This window comes from Opisthocomus hoazin, chromosome 22, assembly GCF_030867145.1.
Source record: "Opisthocomus hoazin isolate bOpiHoa1 chromosome 22, bOpiHoa1.hap1, whole genome shotgun sequence".
Lineage (NCBI taxonomy): Eukaryota > Metazoa > Chordata > Aves > Opisthocomiformes > Opisthocomidae > Opisthocomus > Opisthocomus hoazin.
This window is the reverse complement of record NC_134435.1, coordinates 10,210,588-10,229,333: the sequence shown is the minus strand read 5'-3', so window position 1 is coordinate 10,229,333 and position 18,746 is coordinate 10,210,588. Positions and strand designations below refer to the sequence as shown.

General features: G+C 60.4%; 1 protein-coding gene across 3 annotated transcripts in view; it reads right to left on the bottom strand.

The window, feature by feature from the left end:
• Positions 1 to 11,622, bottom strand: part of NSD1 (nuclear receptor binding SET domain protein 1) — a 69,426-nt gene extending 57,804 nt beyond the window's left edge. For 2 of the 3 annotated variants that reach the window (XM_075441731.1, XM_075441732.1), the window contains exon 1: positions 9,748 to 9,788. In XM_075441731.1, coding sequence (XP_075297846.1) covers positions 9,748 to 9,756 — 9 coding nt within the window. In that variant the 5' untranslated portion in view covers positions 9,757 to 9,788. Of the gene's footprint in view, positions 1 to 9,747; positions 9,789 to 10,678; positions 11,350 to 11,549 lie in introns of those variants that run through there. The other variant, XM_075441730.1, reaches the window with a different exon arrangement.
• Positions 11,623 to 18,746: the final 7,124 nt, after the last annotated feature.

Below are 18,746 nucleotides of genomic sequence, written 5' to 3'. Positions count from 1 at the left end.
CATCACTCAGTTTCCTCCGTACAAAGTTGCAGTACCAAGCACATGAGCTTTAAGCCTTGACAGAGAGGCTAAGATGCTGAACCTGCACTCGTGCAGGCAGAGCAGCAGCCTTCTGTGCTCCCCTATGAGAAAGCTTCTGGGAATAAATCCCTGCAGAAGGAAAGGGGTAAGGCCAACTGCAGTAAGTATTTACAAAAAACCACCCAAACCACAACACCTGCACAGCGTATCTGCTGAAACCATCACCTCCCTCACCAGAAGTATCATCACACTGGCACTTAGCTTTACGGCAAGCTTTAAGTCAAACACGGGAGTCAGAGAAGCCTGCTGGAAACCCACAGGCAGCCGGCACTGCTGGGGACCAGGGGATGTGCTCTCTGTCCCCGCCACCGCTCCAGTCCTCCTTCGGCTTCAGCACTGCAGTTAAAAAGCAAACAGGCATCTGACCTACATTCGTGTCTGAAAAAGTATACTACCTCTTATCTAGGACCATTATCACACAGAAGTGTTAAATACTCACTAATTAAATATTCACTAGCAAAAAATACAGCAGCGATTATGATACAAGCCAAACTTCTGTTACCTACATGCTTGTGGGCATTTGTTGTCTTTGGCTAGTTTTTAGTACTCTCTTCCAGGCTGCGGCAGCCTACAAGTGCAAAGGGTTCTACGTATGTATGAACTACCGTGAAAGGTTAAAATAAAGAGTTGATTACACTACTTTGGGTAGTTCGTACATCCTGAAGCATTTCCATCAAGTTCAGGAGTTCTAAACTTAGAGATATTAAAAAAAGAAGATAGATACTGATGCGGTAACACCAAGCCTCAGGCACCAAGACAGCAGGTTAACAGCATCCCTGTTTCACTTTCTTAATGGAGATCACTTTCCTTCTGGATCGCATAGAACAGCAATGCGATAGAAAGCTTTGGCACTTCAGCATCTTAATAACCAGAAATACACCCGACAGCAAGATTTGCAGAAGGCAGGAGAAGGAAGCGGGAGAGAAGGGGTACAACCTCACCCAGATGCCTGGCAGAGAGAAATCCACAGACACACAAACATACAGAAGATTTCAAACCACTGCCAGGAGTCTGAAACAGAGAAAAACTCTCACACTTGCTTAGGTGCATACATTTTCAAAGGTAAACCAAGTCTCTTTAAATCTGGCTCTTTTAACCAGCACTACTTGTTTCAAGCAAGAGAGGAACTGCAGGCATTACCACAACTTTGCTAAGTCTCACAAAAAACAAATACCAACAAACATCATCTTATGTCAGAGAACTAGCAAAAACCCACAGACTGAAACCAGGTCATCAGATCTGCCCCCTTTTCAGCCTTTGTGCTCTTTCATATTGTCAAACCAATTGTTCACGAACAAGACATCTGATAAACGACTTCATCTTCAGAAATGACGTTTCTAAATCCATGAAATAAAAACAAGATTCAAATGGCACAAAATGAAACTTGGCTATTCTAATTTATATATGCAGACTGTACCCCTTACAGCTTACGAAGCAGTACCAGCGAACACCATGTACATGCAGTGCGAAGAGTGACCACTGCATTAGAACCTTCACAGCTAAAAACTGGGAGTTTGGGCTGAATTAAATGTTCATCTACTAACACTTGCTTGTTGTTTTGTGGGGTTTTTTTTTTAATTCCATAGGCTTCTTTAAAAGTAACAAATAGTTAACCAGGGATTGCAAATTTAATCTTCTGCAGAAATTATGATTTGCCCAAAGGAAAAGGAGGTACGATCCCACTTTGTTAGTCCAAATGTAAAGATGCCACTTACACAAGACTGTAACCTCCTCAAAATGAGGTGGTATTCAGCATGCAAATTGCCTCTGCCCAACTGAACCATTTTTCCAAAATAACAAAAAAAATTTATACATTTTCTGTTCACATAAAATTAAGTTTTAATTTGCATTTAGAATTTCAACTGCTTTTGCTGAATCCCTACTAAAAATGTAACCAGAATTTTTGAATACTAGCAGAGCAATAAACTAGTCTCGTGCTTATTTATCTCTTGATATCCGCACTTAGAGCCATGCTCTGAGGAGGGTTCATGCTTCAGTCCTCAGCTCCTGAAAGCTTACGTTTCAGAGAGGCTTCCTAACCTTTCGGTTGCGAACCCAGCTTCCTAAACACATTCGCAAGCATACTGTGAGTGGACAGCAACTAAAATTAAGAGGGATCCAACCTGTTTCACTGATGCTATTTAGAAATCTGTGGGCAGTTGCCACATGAGGCAGAATAGTAAGAAGTCGGAAGAGGTGCTTGGGAAAACCAAACAACAAAGTAACATCAGGGCAAGCGGAGGAACTATTAAATGGGAAACAACCGCCCTACTCCTCGCCCTTCTCGCATTAGGCAAAAGGCAAGTTTCTATCTTTCCACCAACAGTGGGAGGGAAAGTCATGAACATGCTCCTCCAAAACAAGATGCACATGGAAGCTTCAAGCAGGGCTCAGGGCAAGAGCCTCACTGCACGCTCAGCACTGGAGGCCCCACAGGAGCTGAAAAAAGCAGCTGTTTCCAGTGTGCTGAGACACTACTGTGCAAGGAATTCTCTGTTCACTTTCTCCTAAAAAATACCAAACCAAAAGGCATCCCATCCTTTGGCTAGTATGCAACGCTGCATTGGATTGCTCTATCCGGCTCAACACTTCCGGTTTCTCACACACAAAAGTCAAATTCCCCATGTCTGAAAATGAAAAATGAGTCCCCAGAGCACTAGTTCTGATGAGCGTCTGAAAGGTAATACAAGTTAGACTGCTATTTTATTACCTATAAACTTCTGGTTTTTTCCTGAAGACCACAGCAGCGTGAACGTGCCATCTCCAGCAGCGTGCGCAGCTGTCTGATACCTTACAGAGCCCACAGAGTAAGTGCCACACCAAGAACAAACAAAGCTTTGCCTGGCAATCCTGCCGGCTGCTCCCCACCCCCAACACTCCACCGAGGACAGAGCGGGACACGGCAAAGCCTCCAGGACTGGAGAGCTGCTGCCCTTTCCCTGCTCTTCAGCCAGTGACAGCAGCCCCGAATCACTGCCTCCCCCCCCGATGCCAAGGACTCGGCAGCCCTGCAGCCCTGCCGCTTCGCACAGAGCCACGGCAGCAGCTCAGCCCCAAGGCGGCAGCAGGCAGATGCTGCTGGCTGCCGGACAAGCCATCCGTCTGTGGACTGTGCAGCTTCGTCACTGCTGAGGCTACAACCCAGACAGGCAACGAGCTGAGTGGGTCAACTCAGCACAAACCTGCTGCTCGGGCTGCGCTAGAGACAGAAGCGAAGGTGTCCGGCCAGGCCCAGCCTGACCTCACAGGTGCTGGGAAAGAGAGATGATACACAAGGATTTTTCTCCCAATTTCTTTTTCCTATTCTTTCAAGGACCCAGGTGAGATAAATCAGAATGCAATCTTAATGGTAACCACAGAAAGTCAGCGTGTCTACTTCAACAAGTGCTTTTCCATCCTTCAACAGAGGCAAAGCACACTGCTGAAATCCCTCCCAGCTTCATCAATGCTTTTGGACACATGAGAGATGGATGCGCACCAAGTCCATCTTTATCCCTGTTGCACATTTAATCACTGCTGCAAAGCTACTGCGAGCAGCCACACTGAAACAGATCTCTAATTAAACAAGAACAAAGAACTTCAGCTGGCACCTGCCAGGGGTGTCAGCCTCTGCCTCCAACACACAGCAGCACCTTCCCCTCTCACTGGAGCAAGGAGCGCCCGCTCAGATCAGCCAGAGCAACCCCCGTGCTCCCACTCAGGACCGAACTCGTGGGACACCCAGTCTGCCCCCGCACAGCACCGCAACTCTGCCACACGCCAAACTCCCCCGTGCTCCCATTCTGCTCCCCCACTGCAGCTGCCTGCAGGGAGGAGCGCGACGTTCCCAAAGGAGCCCAAACACACCCCTACGCCCTGCACGCGTCCTCGGTAACACTCTTGCTGGCACCCGCGTTCCTGAACCACCAGCAAACCTTAGCAAGGAGGCCCCTGCAATCCCCAGGCACAACTGCAAGGGCTGCGCTCGAACATCTCCAAACCGGAGAAGCACAGGACACACCACCTGCACCTGGCTCCGACCGCCCGCAGGCTCAACGCGAACTGCCCTTTGCAGCCCTACCTGCAGAGCGGTGGCACAGCAACACCAGCAACCCGTCACAGTCCTGTCCCACAGCGCACCAAAAGCCCCAAAGCCTCTGCACCAGCACCGAGCCATTGCTCTGCCGTCACCGCACCTCGCAGTCTCCAACACCAGCTTGACCTTAACCAGTACCACTGCGCTCTGGCCACGGCACACAAAAGTAACGTTTAAACTCCCAGTAACTATTTCAGTAACTTCATCATAGAATGGTAAGGGTTGGAAGGGACCTTGAAGAGCATCTAGTTGCAACTTTTATCAAGGGTTCTTGCAACACTGACAGCAGCAAGCCAGGCAGGAGACGGCAGGGCGGCCCGCTCCAGCCGCGACCCACAGCCCAAACGCAACGTTACGTTGGACTCAACACAAAATTCGCACAGGTCAGACTCTGCAACTCACACTCGCAATGTGTTCTGTAACTCAGCAGCCTGCTAACTCACGGCCGCAGGAAAACACTCCGATGCCATGAAATCATATGAAAGCAAGCATGGCTATTGTTGATAGGTCTAAATTCACTAGACAAGAGTCTGCACCTGGGAAGTGTTTAGGGGTCCACAAACCAGCAGAGGCTGAAAACTGCTGCTCTAATTCAAAGCAGACTCTCTTACAGACCTTTTCCACCCATTAACTTGGAAATCCTGGCAATGTCTTAACTACCACAAAGGATTCAACTCCCATCTTACTGAGCAAAGACTGCATTGCACAGCACAGATGGCTCCGTGCAGACAGAACAAAACATAGGTCATATTTTTTCTGGTATTAAAAATGGCCTTAACTTGATTTTGTTTGTTTGGTTCTTTTTACAAAAAACCTCCCAGGACAAGCCCCCCTCCCCCCGCTAGGATTGAGTTTCTTTCTTCAGATGTTTCTATTCCCTGTGCCTTTCTAAATGCCAGAGCAAATAACTGAAAAAAACAATCAAAATTACTATCTACCAGAAGCTGTCAGTCACAGGCAAGAAAACAGGAGTATATTCTAAGCAACTAGACTGAAAGTTGATAATCACCCATAATACTGATTTTTGAGTTTAAAATGTCTTTTTAAGAAATACTGTCTCAACTGTAACTCAGAAAATGCCACTTTTTTTCTTGGGGCTCAGCAGCTTGTTAATCATATTCAGAGTTGACATCTCCTCAGTGAGTTAAAGATCTATTCAGGTGCCATGGGGAAATAAAAACACTCAAAACACTAGTAATTGTAACACACCACACAGTTTAACCCAGCTTCTGGGAACAGGGTGCAGTGAGATGCAAGGAGAAGCTGCTACATCGCAAGAGGCAATCAACAAATCCATGACTTCGTGCAAGACAGAGCTACGTTGCCCTGAAGTCAAACACTACTGCTACAGCTACAAACTCAGCCACTAGCGCTGATTTTAGCAAGGGCTTAGAAGCAGCTGTAACAGCAGAACTAGAACCACTGTACCCTCAACAATGTGAGATTAATTCGAAAAAATGGGTTCGAGTCCTGGGAGATGCACTTTTCCAGAAGAAATCACCAGCAAGTAAATACAGAGACGGTCAGCAGAAGTAGCAGGCCTTGAGCCGCGGCACGCGTCCTAAAAAAGCACCTGCAAAAGACAGTTTTGTCGCTAGCGTTGTCTGTTTTTTCCTGCAACAGTAGCACGCGACGTACTCGGTGTGCCACGCTGCATAGAGCTGAACTTCACTGCTGAATAGCTAGCCGAGTGAAGCCCACGCTCCTCCGGCAACAACCTTCACTAGAGATCTGAAGCACTTACGACTGCGGACACTATGTTAACAGGACATCACTTGAACAAACTCTCTCCTGCCTAAGCTTTAAAATTACTTTTAAACATAGAAAGCAGGAATGACACAGAGGTTTCTGCCATTATATTCAGCAAAGCCTCACCTCTGAGACTGTCCAACATGCAAGAAAATATCTCTGGTTTTGCTACGCACACAGACGTGCTCAGCTTCAAAGAGCTGCATGGCCCCATGTGACCTGTGAAGGCATCCATCACTCACGTTTGACTCCACAAGACGGACAGCCAGAACACCCACATTTGCTAGAGAAACCACGTTATTTCCTGTAACATCAGATACACAAACAGGTGTCTCACACCTAGTCAGCAATACCAGGTTAGAGAACAAATACAATCGAAACAAGGAGAGTAGGAGCAACCGCAGCCGAATGCTAGAATAAATACTTCCAGGATCCATCCCGCTGCTCAGGAGAGCTCCACACTCTACAGACTGCTCAGAAAGCTGCTGTCACTCACAGTGAGCTGCTCCTCACACCTAGGGTAGGCTGTCCTGCTGTGGCAGCATCTTCACACCCACCCACTCACAGTACGACGAAGACGTGATGCAGCACTATCACATCAAGAAAGAATTAAAGTCATTAAGGACCTCACAAATTTCTGGTCGAGCAGTAACAGAGGCCGGGACAGTGCCCTAACCATGCAAATATCCCTTCTTCTGGACGCCCACCACGGCTGAAGTCCTTTGTGCGTAAGTTTACAACTATTCGAGACATGAATGCACTTCAGCACAGGGGCCCAGTGGATGCCAGGAGACTGCACGGCCAGGCGAGATCCAGCTACGTGCTCCTTTCTCAGAAGGAACAAGGTCTTCCAAACAGCGTAAATCTCAGTGGCAGAGGGGTGTGTGCAAGATCAGCCGCACAGGACAGCAGTACACAGCGAGCCTGTTCTCACCAGGTGCTCGCAGAGGTAGACCATGCCCGCAGGAAGCACAGACAGCCAAACAGAATTAATCTCGCCACCAGGAAGATGTCAACTGACCGAGGAAATTTATGTTCCCTGCTCAAACACACCGCTGCCATGCCTATTGTATCTCAGGGATATAACATTACCCGTAGTTAGTTACACCTCAACAGTCTGTAGTAGGAGATTCTTTCAGAAATGTCTACAGGAGTAGCAAGTACCACGTGGCGTTGGTTCCTTTATTTTATTTTTAGCAAAGAGAGAAATGGCACTAGGCATGTCAGTTGATAAACGAAGAACCAGAGCAACTCTCACACAGAGACACCAACACTTTATAACGAGAGTACTCTCCCCAAAGCTGCAGGATGCAACAGAACTCTTGACGTTCCTCACGGATTAATTCTAGGCTTAAAGAGAGGACTTTGATGGCCTCCAGCACTTTTAACACATTGCTTACGGTGTGGTTCTAGTGAAGCAAAAACCTTCCAGGAGCCCTACACACATGCCCTACTCATTCCTTACATCCAGCCGCTGGAAGCAGCCATCCGTAGTGATGAAAGATGTGGCTCTGGATTTCCCTGCACCTCATTTCCTCACTGCCATTACCCGGACATCATGCTCCCACAGAGTAGAGATGGACAACAAGGAAACAGTATGAGAAGAATGAAAAGCAACATTGAGCGAGTGCCTCATGCGAGATTTGCACATCCTGCAGCCTGAAGCCATCAGGGTCCCATGGAAAAAAAGGCTTGTGAACGCGTAACCCAGCATCGTACGCTGCATAACGTACGTACGTGCACCAGGAGCGGCACAGACGAACCTGCATCTAAGAACTGTCAGCTTCCAAGTGCTCAACTCTGCAAACCATACGACTCTAACATACTTCCTGGGTAGCAATTAAAAATCAGCAACTGGCAAAGCAAAAGCCAAGTAACACGGCACCAAAAGTTATGTAAAAAAGCAAAACTTAAGTATGAGAGCTCTGTCAGAAATGAGTCCACCTGCTCCATTTCCTCAGCAACAGAGTTCAAGCAAGACCTAAGGTGGCCGCATGCACCCTCCCCGGCGCTGGAGCCTGGGCCCAGTTCTCCCTCCAACTCCACAAAACGCTGTCCCAGGACCTCTACAACTTGCAAAGGCCAGAACAGCGCTAAAGACAAGGTCGTGTAAAGATGGTAAAGAACAAACTGAGAAATGAAAAAAACAACCATCCGTTTCCATTTAAATGGCGACAGCCCAACATTCACGCCATGTGCACAAGGAAGCAAGCCACCAGCAGTCACTGTATCCTCACTTCCGGAGCAGAAACAAGACCCGAGAACCACCGCTCTAATTTCTAATTTCTTTCTAATGGCGGTAGCTGGTGGGAGCATGGAGAGCTTCAACCAACCTTAACTCAGATTAACTCAACACTTAAAATCACTTCAGAATATGCACATCCCTCTTTACAACTGAATGCTACCTGAGCAACCTCTCCCTGTTTGGTGCAACGGATGCCAGGGCTATTAACAAATCCCCATGCAAAACAATACCTGCCGCCACCCCACCTACCCAGAGGCATTACTTAAATGCTGGACTTTGCATCCCGCTAAAGACTAAACCAAATGCTGGCCCTTTGGCTGGAAGTGCTCTCGGCATTTTGGAAATCAGCCTTTTCAAAATCGCAGTGATCTAGCGAAAAATTCAAAGCTTGCAAGGGGCAGACACAGAGGTCCATGCCCACGTTCCTCCTGGCAAAACAGGAAGTTTGAGCTGCAGTGGGCACACTCAGAGCTGTGAGATTCAAGAATAAAAGCTCTGACAAAGTCCTGCTTTAAGGTGGAGGAGCTCTGTCATCAGGCTAAGTAAAAGGGATTATCTGAAAGGGTAGCCCAGCTATGACAAGTCACCCTAAAAAGAGCAGCGAAGAACTCCTGGGGTTTTATGGTTCTTGCTTTGGGATTTTTGTTTGTTTTAAATGTTAGCAGGCTCTGAAAAAAAGTTGATTCCAGTTATGCAAATAAGAATAGGATAAGAAATTAAATGCCTGCATAAACACAGGATCCCAGGAGCAAGCCTGGTTATTTCTAGCCACTATGTCATGTTCAACAATTAAAAGATTTTAACTGCCTCATTGGTAACATCGCACGGAGAAAAATCCCTACCTCTTCACATTCCATAAGCAGCAGGGGTCAAATGCAGGACCACGCAGACAATCCGCACTTACTAAAGGAAGAAAGCAAGACTCAAGAAGAGAAGGATCCCAGGCTGTCTAAAAACCGCTTTTCTTCTTTGTATTTTTTTTTTTCCCTGCAAAGTTACACTTCTGAGTCACCACAACAATTCAGCAAGGTTAATGTCGTATTACAGCAGACGGGAAGGCAGGTTTACTGAAAAGTCAACCCCTCATTGCATATTCAAATAACAGGCTCAATCACTAAGAGAGTTTTGTCACCGTACAAGCTGCAGTTCTGTGGAGCACGTCGTAAAGCCACTGATAGCAGAGGCAAGTGTTGTGAAAGTACCTCTGCTGGCTTCTGTTTACAAAGTGAGACCCTCCCACAACCGCATCACTGAGCACATGTTGCCGAGAGATGCCGGCTTTGCTCTGCAAAGCAAACCTAAGTATATGCACAAACCTCAGAGCGACACAGCAGCCTCTTACCCCCAAAGACTAAAGACCGAGTCTCTAAGACAGGTTCTTCCCAAGGAACACTCCAGAGGCTCCGCGACCCAGAGCCAGAGCTGAGCCTAACCGTGCCATAAACAAGCCGCTGTCAGCATCTTCCTGAGATCGCCCCTTCCGCAGGCACTCGGTGACAAGCGCTCCCCCACCTCCCAGAGCACGCAGCAGGAACACTGCCTGCCCCCAAGGGAACACCGGTGAAAGCAAGGATTTCTCCCCAAAGGCTGTACGCACCAGTAGCATCTGTCCGGCATCAGTTGCTACACTGCAATCAAAGAGAGCAAGATGGTTTTGGTGTCAGTGCTGTCACGCGAGTTAATGTCACGCCCTGCATCAAATCACACTTCAAACCCAGAGCACCCTCCAGGGAGGAACCTTCAGTTTACAAAACACGTTTAGGAAATGTACAGAGAAAAACAAACACCGAAAAACTGCAGGAAACAGACGTATGTATGTATGTGCAAATTAAAAAATCACGCTTGAAAACAACCCAAAAATTATACTTGTATTCCAAAGCACAACGAACCAAGGAGCTGGATGCATCTAATTCCTTTCAGAACTCTACAAGTTCATCCAGTTTCCTCTCTCATTAAGCACATTAAAAGAAAAAAAACAAACTGAAGGAATTTGTGAGTGTGGAGAGAAAATAGAAATCTAAAAAAAAGCCAGCTTGAGTACGGGGCGAGGTTTCCTGGCCGTGAGGCCCCAGGCCAAGGCACAGCCCCTCCCCGGCCACCGCCAAGGTCTCGGGGCTCGGGCACCTCGGGCCAGGCCAGACAAAGAGCCGGCTGACAGCGGCAGGGACAGCTCTCCTCCTCCTGCCCTTGTCATCTCCGCCGCGCCTCGAAAAAAAAGCGTGGAACGGAGCAAAAAAAACCCCAAAAAACTCCACCGAACTTGGCCGCGACCCGCTGCTCCCCGGCGGAGGGATGGCCATGGCGGCTCTCGCTGCGGAGGGGAGCGGCGGCGGCGGGGGAGCCCGCTGACAGCCCCCGGCCCGGCAGGGTCCCCTCGGCAAGATGGCTGCCCGCCCTCGAGGGTGCCGGCTGCCAGGCCGCCCGGCCCGGCCCCGCCGCCCCGCCGGCCTCCGCCGCAAAATGGCAGCGGCGGCCGCGGCTCCCCGCCCGCCCCCCCCCCCCCCCAACCCCTCCCCGCCGGTGCTTACGAGCTGCAGGGCCGCGGCGGTGGCGGGAGGCTCCGGCTTCTCCCCGGGGCCGCCGGCCGACACCGGCTCAACCGGCCGCAAGCGGGGCGGCGGCGGGCTGGCGGGGCCCTGCTGCGGACCGGGGCGGCTGCGGCTCCGCTCCCGCGAGCCGGCCTCGATCGCTGCCGCCGCCTCCTCCTCCTCCTCCTCCTCCTCGTAGTCGTCCTCCTCCTCCTCCGGCGTCTCGGTGCCCTCCTCCTCCTCCTCCTCCGCCGCCTCCTCTCCGCCGTCCCGCAGGAGCAGGGGGAAGGCCAGGGCCCCGCGGGGCGCGTCGGCCGCCGGGCCCGCTCCGTCGGCGCCGGCCGCCGCGTCCTGCGCCGCGGGGAGGCGGGGGGGCGGCGAGCCCAGGTCGGGCAGGGCCTCAGCGCCGTCGGCCGCGCCGCCGAGGTACTCGGCGTTGATCATGGAGGCCAGGTCCTGCAGCTGGCGCAGCGGGATGTAGCAGGACGAGGGGTCCTGGCCGTAGCCGGGCTTGGCGGCGGCCAGCTGCATGGCGGGCGGCTCGGGGCCGCGGCCCTCGCCGAAGGGGCCGCCCTTGGCCTCGGCGGCGGCCAGCGAGGTGCCGAAGGGGACGAGGCAGCTGCGGCGGCTCACTTCGCAGGCCTGCTCCATGCCGGGCCGCGGGCATCCACCTGCGGGCATAGCACAATGGGGTCAGCCCGGCCGCCGCCGCAAAATGGCAGCCGCGCCCGGGGAGGGGGGGGGGGGGGCCCGCTCCGCTCCGCCGGCCCCGCGCGGGCCGACGCCGCCGTGCTTAGGCCCGAGGCCGCGGCCCTGCCGCCCGGCCCCGGCTGGCCTGGGGCCGCCCGCCGCACCGGGCGCCGCCGCTCACCTGCGGCCGCCGAGGCCGGCTCGCCGCCTGCCCCCGGTGCCGGCCGAGAAGGAGACGCGCCGACCCGGCCCGGCCAGGCCCCGCCAGCGCTGCTCCTCCGCCGCCTCCCTCCTCCCTCCCCCGCATGCGCGCGCCCGCCGCCGCCATCCCGCCGGCGCGCGCCCCGCGCCTGCGCGCGCGCGCCCCCAGCGCCCGCTCTTGGGGTTCGGTGGCGGCCAATCAACGCGCGCGCGCGCGCGCGCGCGCGCCGGGCGCCCCCCCCCCCCGCCAGCACACCCCCCCCCCCCACAGCGGGCTCCCCCCCTCCCCCCGCACCGCCCGCCCGGGGTGGGGGAGGGGCGCTCAGTGCTGCCCCCCCCCGGGCCTGCCCCGCCGGACCGGACCGGACCGGCCCGAACGGCCCCGCGCACATGGCGGCGCGGCCCGACCGTCCCCGCGCCCTCGGGCCTGTCGGCCCCGCTTCTCTCTGCGCCGGCGGCGGCCGGGGGGGCACCGGGCGGCCCCGCCGGGGCGGGACGGGACGGCCCGGCCGCGCCTCACCTCACCTGCGGGCCCCGGCTGGCCGCCGCCCCCTCCCCCTCCTCAGCGGCCGCGGGCCCGCGAGCGGCGGCGGAGCGGGCGCCAACAAAATGGAGTCGGCCGGGCCCCGCGCCCCGGCGGGGGCACCCGGCGGGCGGCGGCTCCTGCCCGGCGGCGTAGGCCGCCCGCCGCGCCCCAGCCCCGGTCCCAGTGGGCAGACAGCGGGGCGGGGGTCGCGGGCCGCCCCCGCCGGGCTCGGGTTACCCCCTGCTATTGTCCACCGGGTCCGGCGCCCCGGCCGCGCTCCGCCGCCGCCCTCCCGCGCACCGGCGGGCCGTGCCGTCGCCCTCCGTGGGGCCCGCCGCGCCGCGCCTCGCCTCGCCTGGCCCGCCGGGGAGCGGCGCCGGGCTGCCCGCGGCCTGGCTGTCCTCGCCGGGCTCCGCCGCTCCCGGGCAGCGAGCGCCGCGCTCCCGCCCGCCCTCCCGCCGCCGAGCGGCGCGCGGCCGGCCCCGCGCCCGCCACAGCCCCGCCGGGCCGGGCCGCCACCGGGGCCCCGCCGCCCCCCCCCCGGCCCCGCGGCGGGCGGGCGGGCGGCTCGGTCGCTACCTCCAGATGAGCGGCCGGGGTCTCCGCCGCCAGCCGCGCGGGTCCGGGCGGGCGGGGGGCAGCGGCGGGATGTGGCACCGGGGCGGTGCTGCCCGGGCCGCTGCGGGGGGCAGGGCCCGGCCGCCCCCCCCCCCACCCCCCCCCCACCCCCCCCCACGGGGAGCCGGGTGCCGCCGCGGGGCTCGGGCTGGGCTCTGCGCGGCGCTGCCCAGGCGGACGCGCTCCCCCCGCCCGCCGCTGCCCTTTGTTCCCCCCCCCCCCCCCCGGGCCCGGCCGTGATGGCGGCTCCCCCCCCCGCCCCCCCGCCGGTGCAGCCTCTCTGCACACTCAGGCAAGCGCCCGCCGCCCGAAAATGGCGTCCGGGACCGGCTGCGGGTGGGTGCCGGCGCAGGGCTGCAGCCCCGCGCCCTGCCCGCACGCGTTGGCTTCCCCTGCGCTGCCCTGCCCGCTCCCTCCCGCCAGCTCTGCGGCCGGCGCCGGCGGCGACCCTTCCTCCTGCAGCGCTGTCCCTGCACCGGTATCCCGCCACCGCGGCCAGACTGCCGTCCGCTCCGGCACGCCGGCGCGGCTGGAAGCGCCGCGGGCAGAGGTTTTTGCTCCATGGCTCTTTTGTACCTCCCGGCTCCCACCCTGCGGCTCGGCCGTGAGCCACCTCGCCCGGTGCCCGCGTGCCGCGACGACACGAGGGAGCTGGAGCCACGCTGCGTCCGGCGCTGCGCCGAGGCCTCGTGTCTGCGCGGAGACGGGGCGGCACGTGCCGCGGCTGGGGACCCCCCCATTCCCTCCCAAACGGGGAAACACCCGTGGCACGGCCGGGCTCCCCGGGAGCGACGCTGGCGGCGGCGGCCACACCCTGGCACGGCGCGCCCTGGCAGCCGGCTGTCCTCCCGTCTCTGCGGGGCAGCGCGCCGCGCGCTTCCTTCCCGCCGCGCTCCCGAAACAACGCCCGTGGCTGATTTATAACCCACGGGCGCAGGCAGGGCAGGGCAGTGCCCCGCGCTCTCCCCACGGCCGGGTGCCGGAGGCCCGGCGAGCCAGGGCCGGCCTGGGGAGAGCTCGAGGGCTGTCCCCGACCCCCACGCTGCGGACTGGGCCGGGGCAGCGGGGCCGCCGGCGGGGACACGTCCAGCCGGGGCGCTGGCCCCGTGCCCGGCCTGGTCCCCGCCGTGGGCACGCGGCACGGCGCAGCCCCGCGGGACAGCGGTGCCGCCGTGGCTCATCCCAGCACATCCCAGCACGTCCCAGTCCCCGGTGCCAGGGCACCGGAGCGGCCGTCCCCAGCGGGCCCCGCAGCACTCCCCGCAGCCGTGTGGTTGCCGGTGGCGGGACGCGCTCCCGCTCTCGCGGCGTCGCCCCGCAGGCCCCTCCCCGCGCCCGCTCCGCCGGCATGGCGGCACAGCGGGCAGCGAGGCCCGGGCCCGCCGCCGTGCGGGGCTCTGTCCGCGGGCCGCGCCCCCGCCCCCCCCCCGCCGGGCTCTGCCTCCCAGGTCCCCGCGCTGGCTCCCCGGGCCCGGCCCGGCTCCCGCGGTGCGGCGGGGCCTCGAGGCCTCCGGGCCCGGCGCTGCGGGCTCCCTCTGCAGGCCCCGGGCCACCGCCGGGCCGCGGCCTCGCCCGCCGCCATGGCCGCTCCGGTACCGGAGGGAGCGCGGGGCCTCCCCGGGGGAAGGCGCGGAGGGAGCCGCGTCCCAACCCCCGAGCGCTGCGGAGCGGGGGGAGAGCGGGGCCCCGCACAAAGGACCGGGCGGGGCAGCCGGGAGCCGCGGGGCCGGCAGCGGGGGCGAAGGGGTTAAGGAGCGGCGGCGGGGAGGGGGGGCTGGAGGAAGGAAGCCGAGGAGGGGAGGGAGGGCAGCATCCTGCCCGAGGGGGTGCCGGGGGGCCCCTCTCCCCCGGGAAGCGGTTTGCGGGGCCGGGGACCGGCGGGGAGGGAGCGGCGGGGCTCAGCCCGGCTCGGTGCCCGCGGCTGCAGCGCCGGGGGTCGCCTCGCTCCCCGTGCGGGGTAACCCCCGCCTCCCAGCTCCCCCACCCCGCAGCCCGCCAGGCCCTGCCACTCCCGTGGCCCCCCTGAGCCTTTGGGGGGGGGCAGCCCCCCGGTCAGGACCCCCCCCCGAGCTGCTGGGGACAGGAGCCCCCACCGCCGAGCTGCCCTGCCCCACTGCTGACCGGTCACCCCAGCAGCGCGGGGACGGTCCCCGAGGGACCGGTCTCGGGGTGCCCGCCTGGGCGCTGCGGCCGTTCTGAGGGCCCCCCCCGCTCCCCCAGCCCTCCGGCAGACGTGCTGCCCCCCACCCCAGCTGGGGGGGATACTGGGCCCCAGAGCCCTCGCTGGGCCTCGCTCCATCCGCCCAAGGCAGAGGCAGGCTCGCAGGGCTCCCGTGCCCGCGGGGTGCCCTTGCCATGCTGGTCCCCGTCACCCGGAGAGGGTGGGAGCCGGATCCAGTGGGACACGGCGCAGCTCCGCGGCCCGAATCCCACCCTGCCCTACTCGGGTCCCAGTCCCAATCCCACCCTGCCCTGCTGGGCTCCCAGTCCCAATCCCACCCTGCCCTGCTGGGCTCCCAGCCCCATCCATCCCGGAGGGCGATGGGATGGGGAGCGCAGCCAGGACCCCTCCCCGCGCCGCAGACCGTGCGTGTCACCCCCCGGCACAGCCCAGCGCTGGCCCGTCGCGAAGGCCACTGCCACCAGCCGAAAAGGCGGGGGTGTGCGGGGGTGGGGTGTTTGGGGGGGGCTCCCCGGCCCGCGCCGTTCCCGCACGCCCTGTGCGGAGCTGCTCCCGCTGGCCAGGAGATGGGGCTCGCAGCCCGGCCTGCCCCGCCGCTACCGGCAGAGTGCGGGGGGGATGCGGGCTGGCGAGGGGACCGCGGCGGGGCAGCCCCCCCCACCCTCGCTGAGCCCCCCAGCTCACCCCCGGCTGGGGCTGGGGGCGAGCCTGGGTGTGCGTGTGTGTGTGCGCGGAGGGGGGGGGTGCGTGGGGATGCAGGAGGGGTACGCGAGCGGGCGTGGAAGGGGTGTGCGTGGGGGCTGTGTGCGGGACATAGCGTGTGTGCGCAGCTGGGGGTGCGTGCACAGGGTGGGGGAGCGTGTTTCTGTGCGCGGGGGGGTGCCCAGGGGGGTGCCTGCGGGTGCGAGTGCAAGGCGTGGGCACGGGGGAGGGGGGTGCGGGGGGATGTGCGTGGATGGGGGTGCAGGCGTGGAGGTGGGGGGCAAGGTGGGTTGTGTGCCCGCATCCGTGCGTGTGCTCACGCCTGTGTGTGTGCGTACGGCCGTGCGTGTGCGTGCTGCTGTGTGTGCCCACACCTGTGTGTGTGCAACAATTCACATAAGAAGCGAGAAAAGTTTACACCAATCGCCAAAGAGAATAATATTGAATATGCATGAATAAAATAAATACGTATATTTTTGATCTATATAAACCGCACGGAAAAGGTACGAGGTGTGCACGTTGGGTGGCATTGTCCCCCGTGCATCCAGCGCGGCACTAAGGGCTGCCTGCCCTCTAACACTGCACTGGTGTCACGAGGTTTTATTCCCGGATTTTCGGGGACACAGGGACACAGAGCGGCGGTGGCCGAACCCCTCCGCAGCAGAGGACAGGCCCCCGGCTCGGCCTGTCCCCAGGAAGCCGCAGAGGGTGCCCCCCACGTCTGGGTGCCCCCGGGCCCCCTTTCCCCGCCTGCTCCCTCCCCTGCGCTGCCTGGCACCGGCGGAGTGCCCGAGGGGCGAGGACAGGGCCGGGGGCGGGCAGGGGCAGGGGCAGGCGGGGGGGCAGGGGCAGGCGGGGGGGCAGGAGCCTGCTGCCTTTCAGCCCCCCCAGCCTCACCCCTCCCTGCCCGGGGGCAGAGGCTTTCTGCGCCTCACAAAAGCCAGATTCTCCCCGGAGATAAAATCCGGTCGCCTTTGTCTTGGGGAGCAGAGACAACAGGAGCTGCTGGCCCCGCAGCGGGGTCGTTAGGCGAAGGCGTCTCCGGCCGGAGGGCTGGGAGCCGCATCCCGCAGCTGGAACGAGCACCCAACCGGTGTCCTGGCCCCTGGGGTGCTGCGTCTCACCCAGGACTCAGCATCCCCCGCCCGAGGACCAGAGCCAGAGCCATCAAGACTCGGCATTCCCCCAAGGAGTACAGCATCTCCCCCAGGACTCGGCAACCCCCCTCAGACCAGAGCCATTCCCCCCGGGGCTCAGCATTCCCGCAGGATGACAGCATTCCCCTGGGACCCCAGCATCCCCCAGAACCACAGCGTCCCCCCCCAGGACCACAGCATCTCCCTGAGGATCATCGCATTCCGCCAAGACCAGAGCCATCCCCCCCGGGGCTCAGCATCCCCTCCTCAGACCAGAGCCATCTCCCCCAGGACTCAGCATTCCTGCAGGATGACAGCATTCCCCTGGGACCCCAGCATCCCCCGGGACCACATTGTCCCCCCTCAAGGACCACAGCATCTCCCCGAGGATCACTGCCTTCCCCCAGGGCCAGAGCCATCCCTCCTGGAGCTCAGCATCTCCCCAGGACCCAGCATTCCCGCAGGATGACAGCATTCCCCTGGGACCCCGCAGCATCTCCCGGGGCCCCAGCATCTCCCCGAGGATCACCACCTCCCCCCGGCACCAGAGCCATCTCCCCCAGGCCTCGGCATCCCCCAGGACCAGTGGTGCGGGGAGGTGGCTGGGAAGCTCCTCGGCCCCACCGACACCCCCAGCTCCCGCGGGGACCCACAGACCCATCCCAGCGACGTGCGGGGGGATCGGGGAGCCCCTGAGCGGGCAGGTTCTGGCCGGGCAGCAGGTCCCTGGCCCCGGGGCAGGGGCAGGCAGGGTGCCCGCAGGCACGGCTGGGCAGGGGAGCGATGCCAGGGCCCGGAGGGGGGGACAGGCGGAGGGGTGGGGGTGTGTGGGAACGCTGCCTCAGGAAACCAGCGGGATTTACTGGGCTACACACTAAATCCCCCTCACAAAAGGGGCCTGTTCGTGGGGACAGGATGCCGGTGGCTCAGCCACACTTGTTTGGCCAGCAGAGCCTGGCGGATTAAGGACAATTGGTTCAGCCCTGACAGAAAATACCAGGAATGTTAAACAATAAAAACCGCCTCCAGTTGTCGTGGGGCTGCGGGATGCCCCGGGATCCCTCCCTGCCCGGGCACGGCCCCGGCTGCCCCACGCCTGGCAGAGCTGGCTCCAGCGCAGCCCACCGGCACCCGCTGCTGCAGCACTGGGAGAAGCCGGGGTGCCCAGGGATGGGGTGAGGAGCAGCCCCCTGTGCCGGGGCAGGCGAGTGGGTACAGCGCTGGGCACCGCCAGGACCCCTGAAAGCATCGCTGGGCTGGACTGGTGTGGGCTGGGCTGTGGGGACGAGGCACTGCCTGCACCCGCGCTGCACTCACTGAGCAAGCAGGGACAAAGTCAGTTAGTGGCGGGGGGGTGCAGGTCCCCACTCACCGTGTCCCCCTCTGTCCCCCCCCACAGTGTTAAGGATTAACACTCACCTCCGCCTCACCCTTTGGAACTGGCTGTCACCCCGTTTTCCAGGGAAAGGGCAGCGCCCAAGCAGGCGAGAGCCACGCAAGCCACGCTAGGCACGGGGCACTGCCCGCTCCCCACGCTGCCCCCCGCCACAGAGACCCCAGCCCAGAGCGAGCTTGGGGCAAGCAGGGCACAACCCCCAGGGGCTCAACCCCCTCCCCACGCACCCGCTGGCGTTCGCCCCCCGGTCCCGAAGCCGCTGCGGGCAGGCTGGGCAGTTTGCCCTCCGGCGTGTGAATGCCCCATTGAGGGCTGTGCGAAATGCATTGGTTCTGGCGCGTCAGCGGCCGGCGCAGCTGGGACCCTTCCCGGGCAGGCGGGTGGGCTGCCGGGACGGGCAGGTTTCACACCTGCCGGGGGGCCGTCGGCTGCCGCCCGCCATGCTGGAGTGGGGGGTGAGAGGAGCAGGGCTGGGGACGGAGGCTGCGAGCGTGCCGGCGAGGCTGGGCTCCCCCCAGCAGCCCTGGCAGTGGCTGTGATGAGGAGAGGGTCCCGGGAGGGGTCCGCAAGCCCCCGGGCTCCCCAGCACACAGCCGAGCCCCGCACAAGAGCAGCCA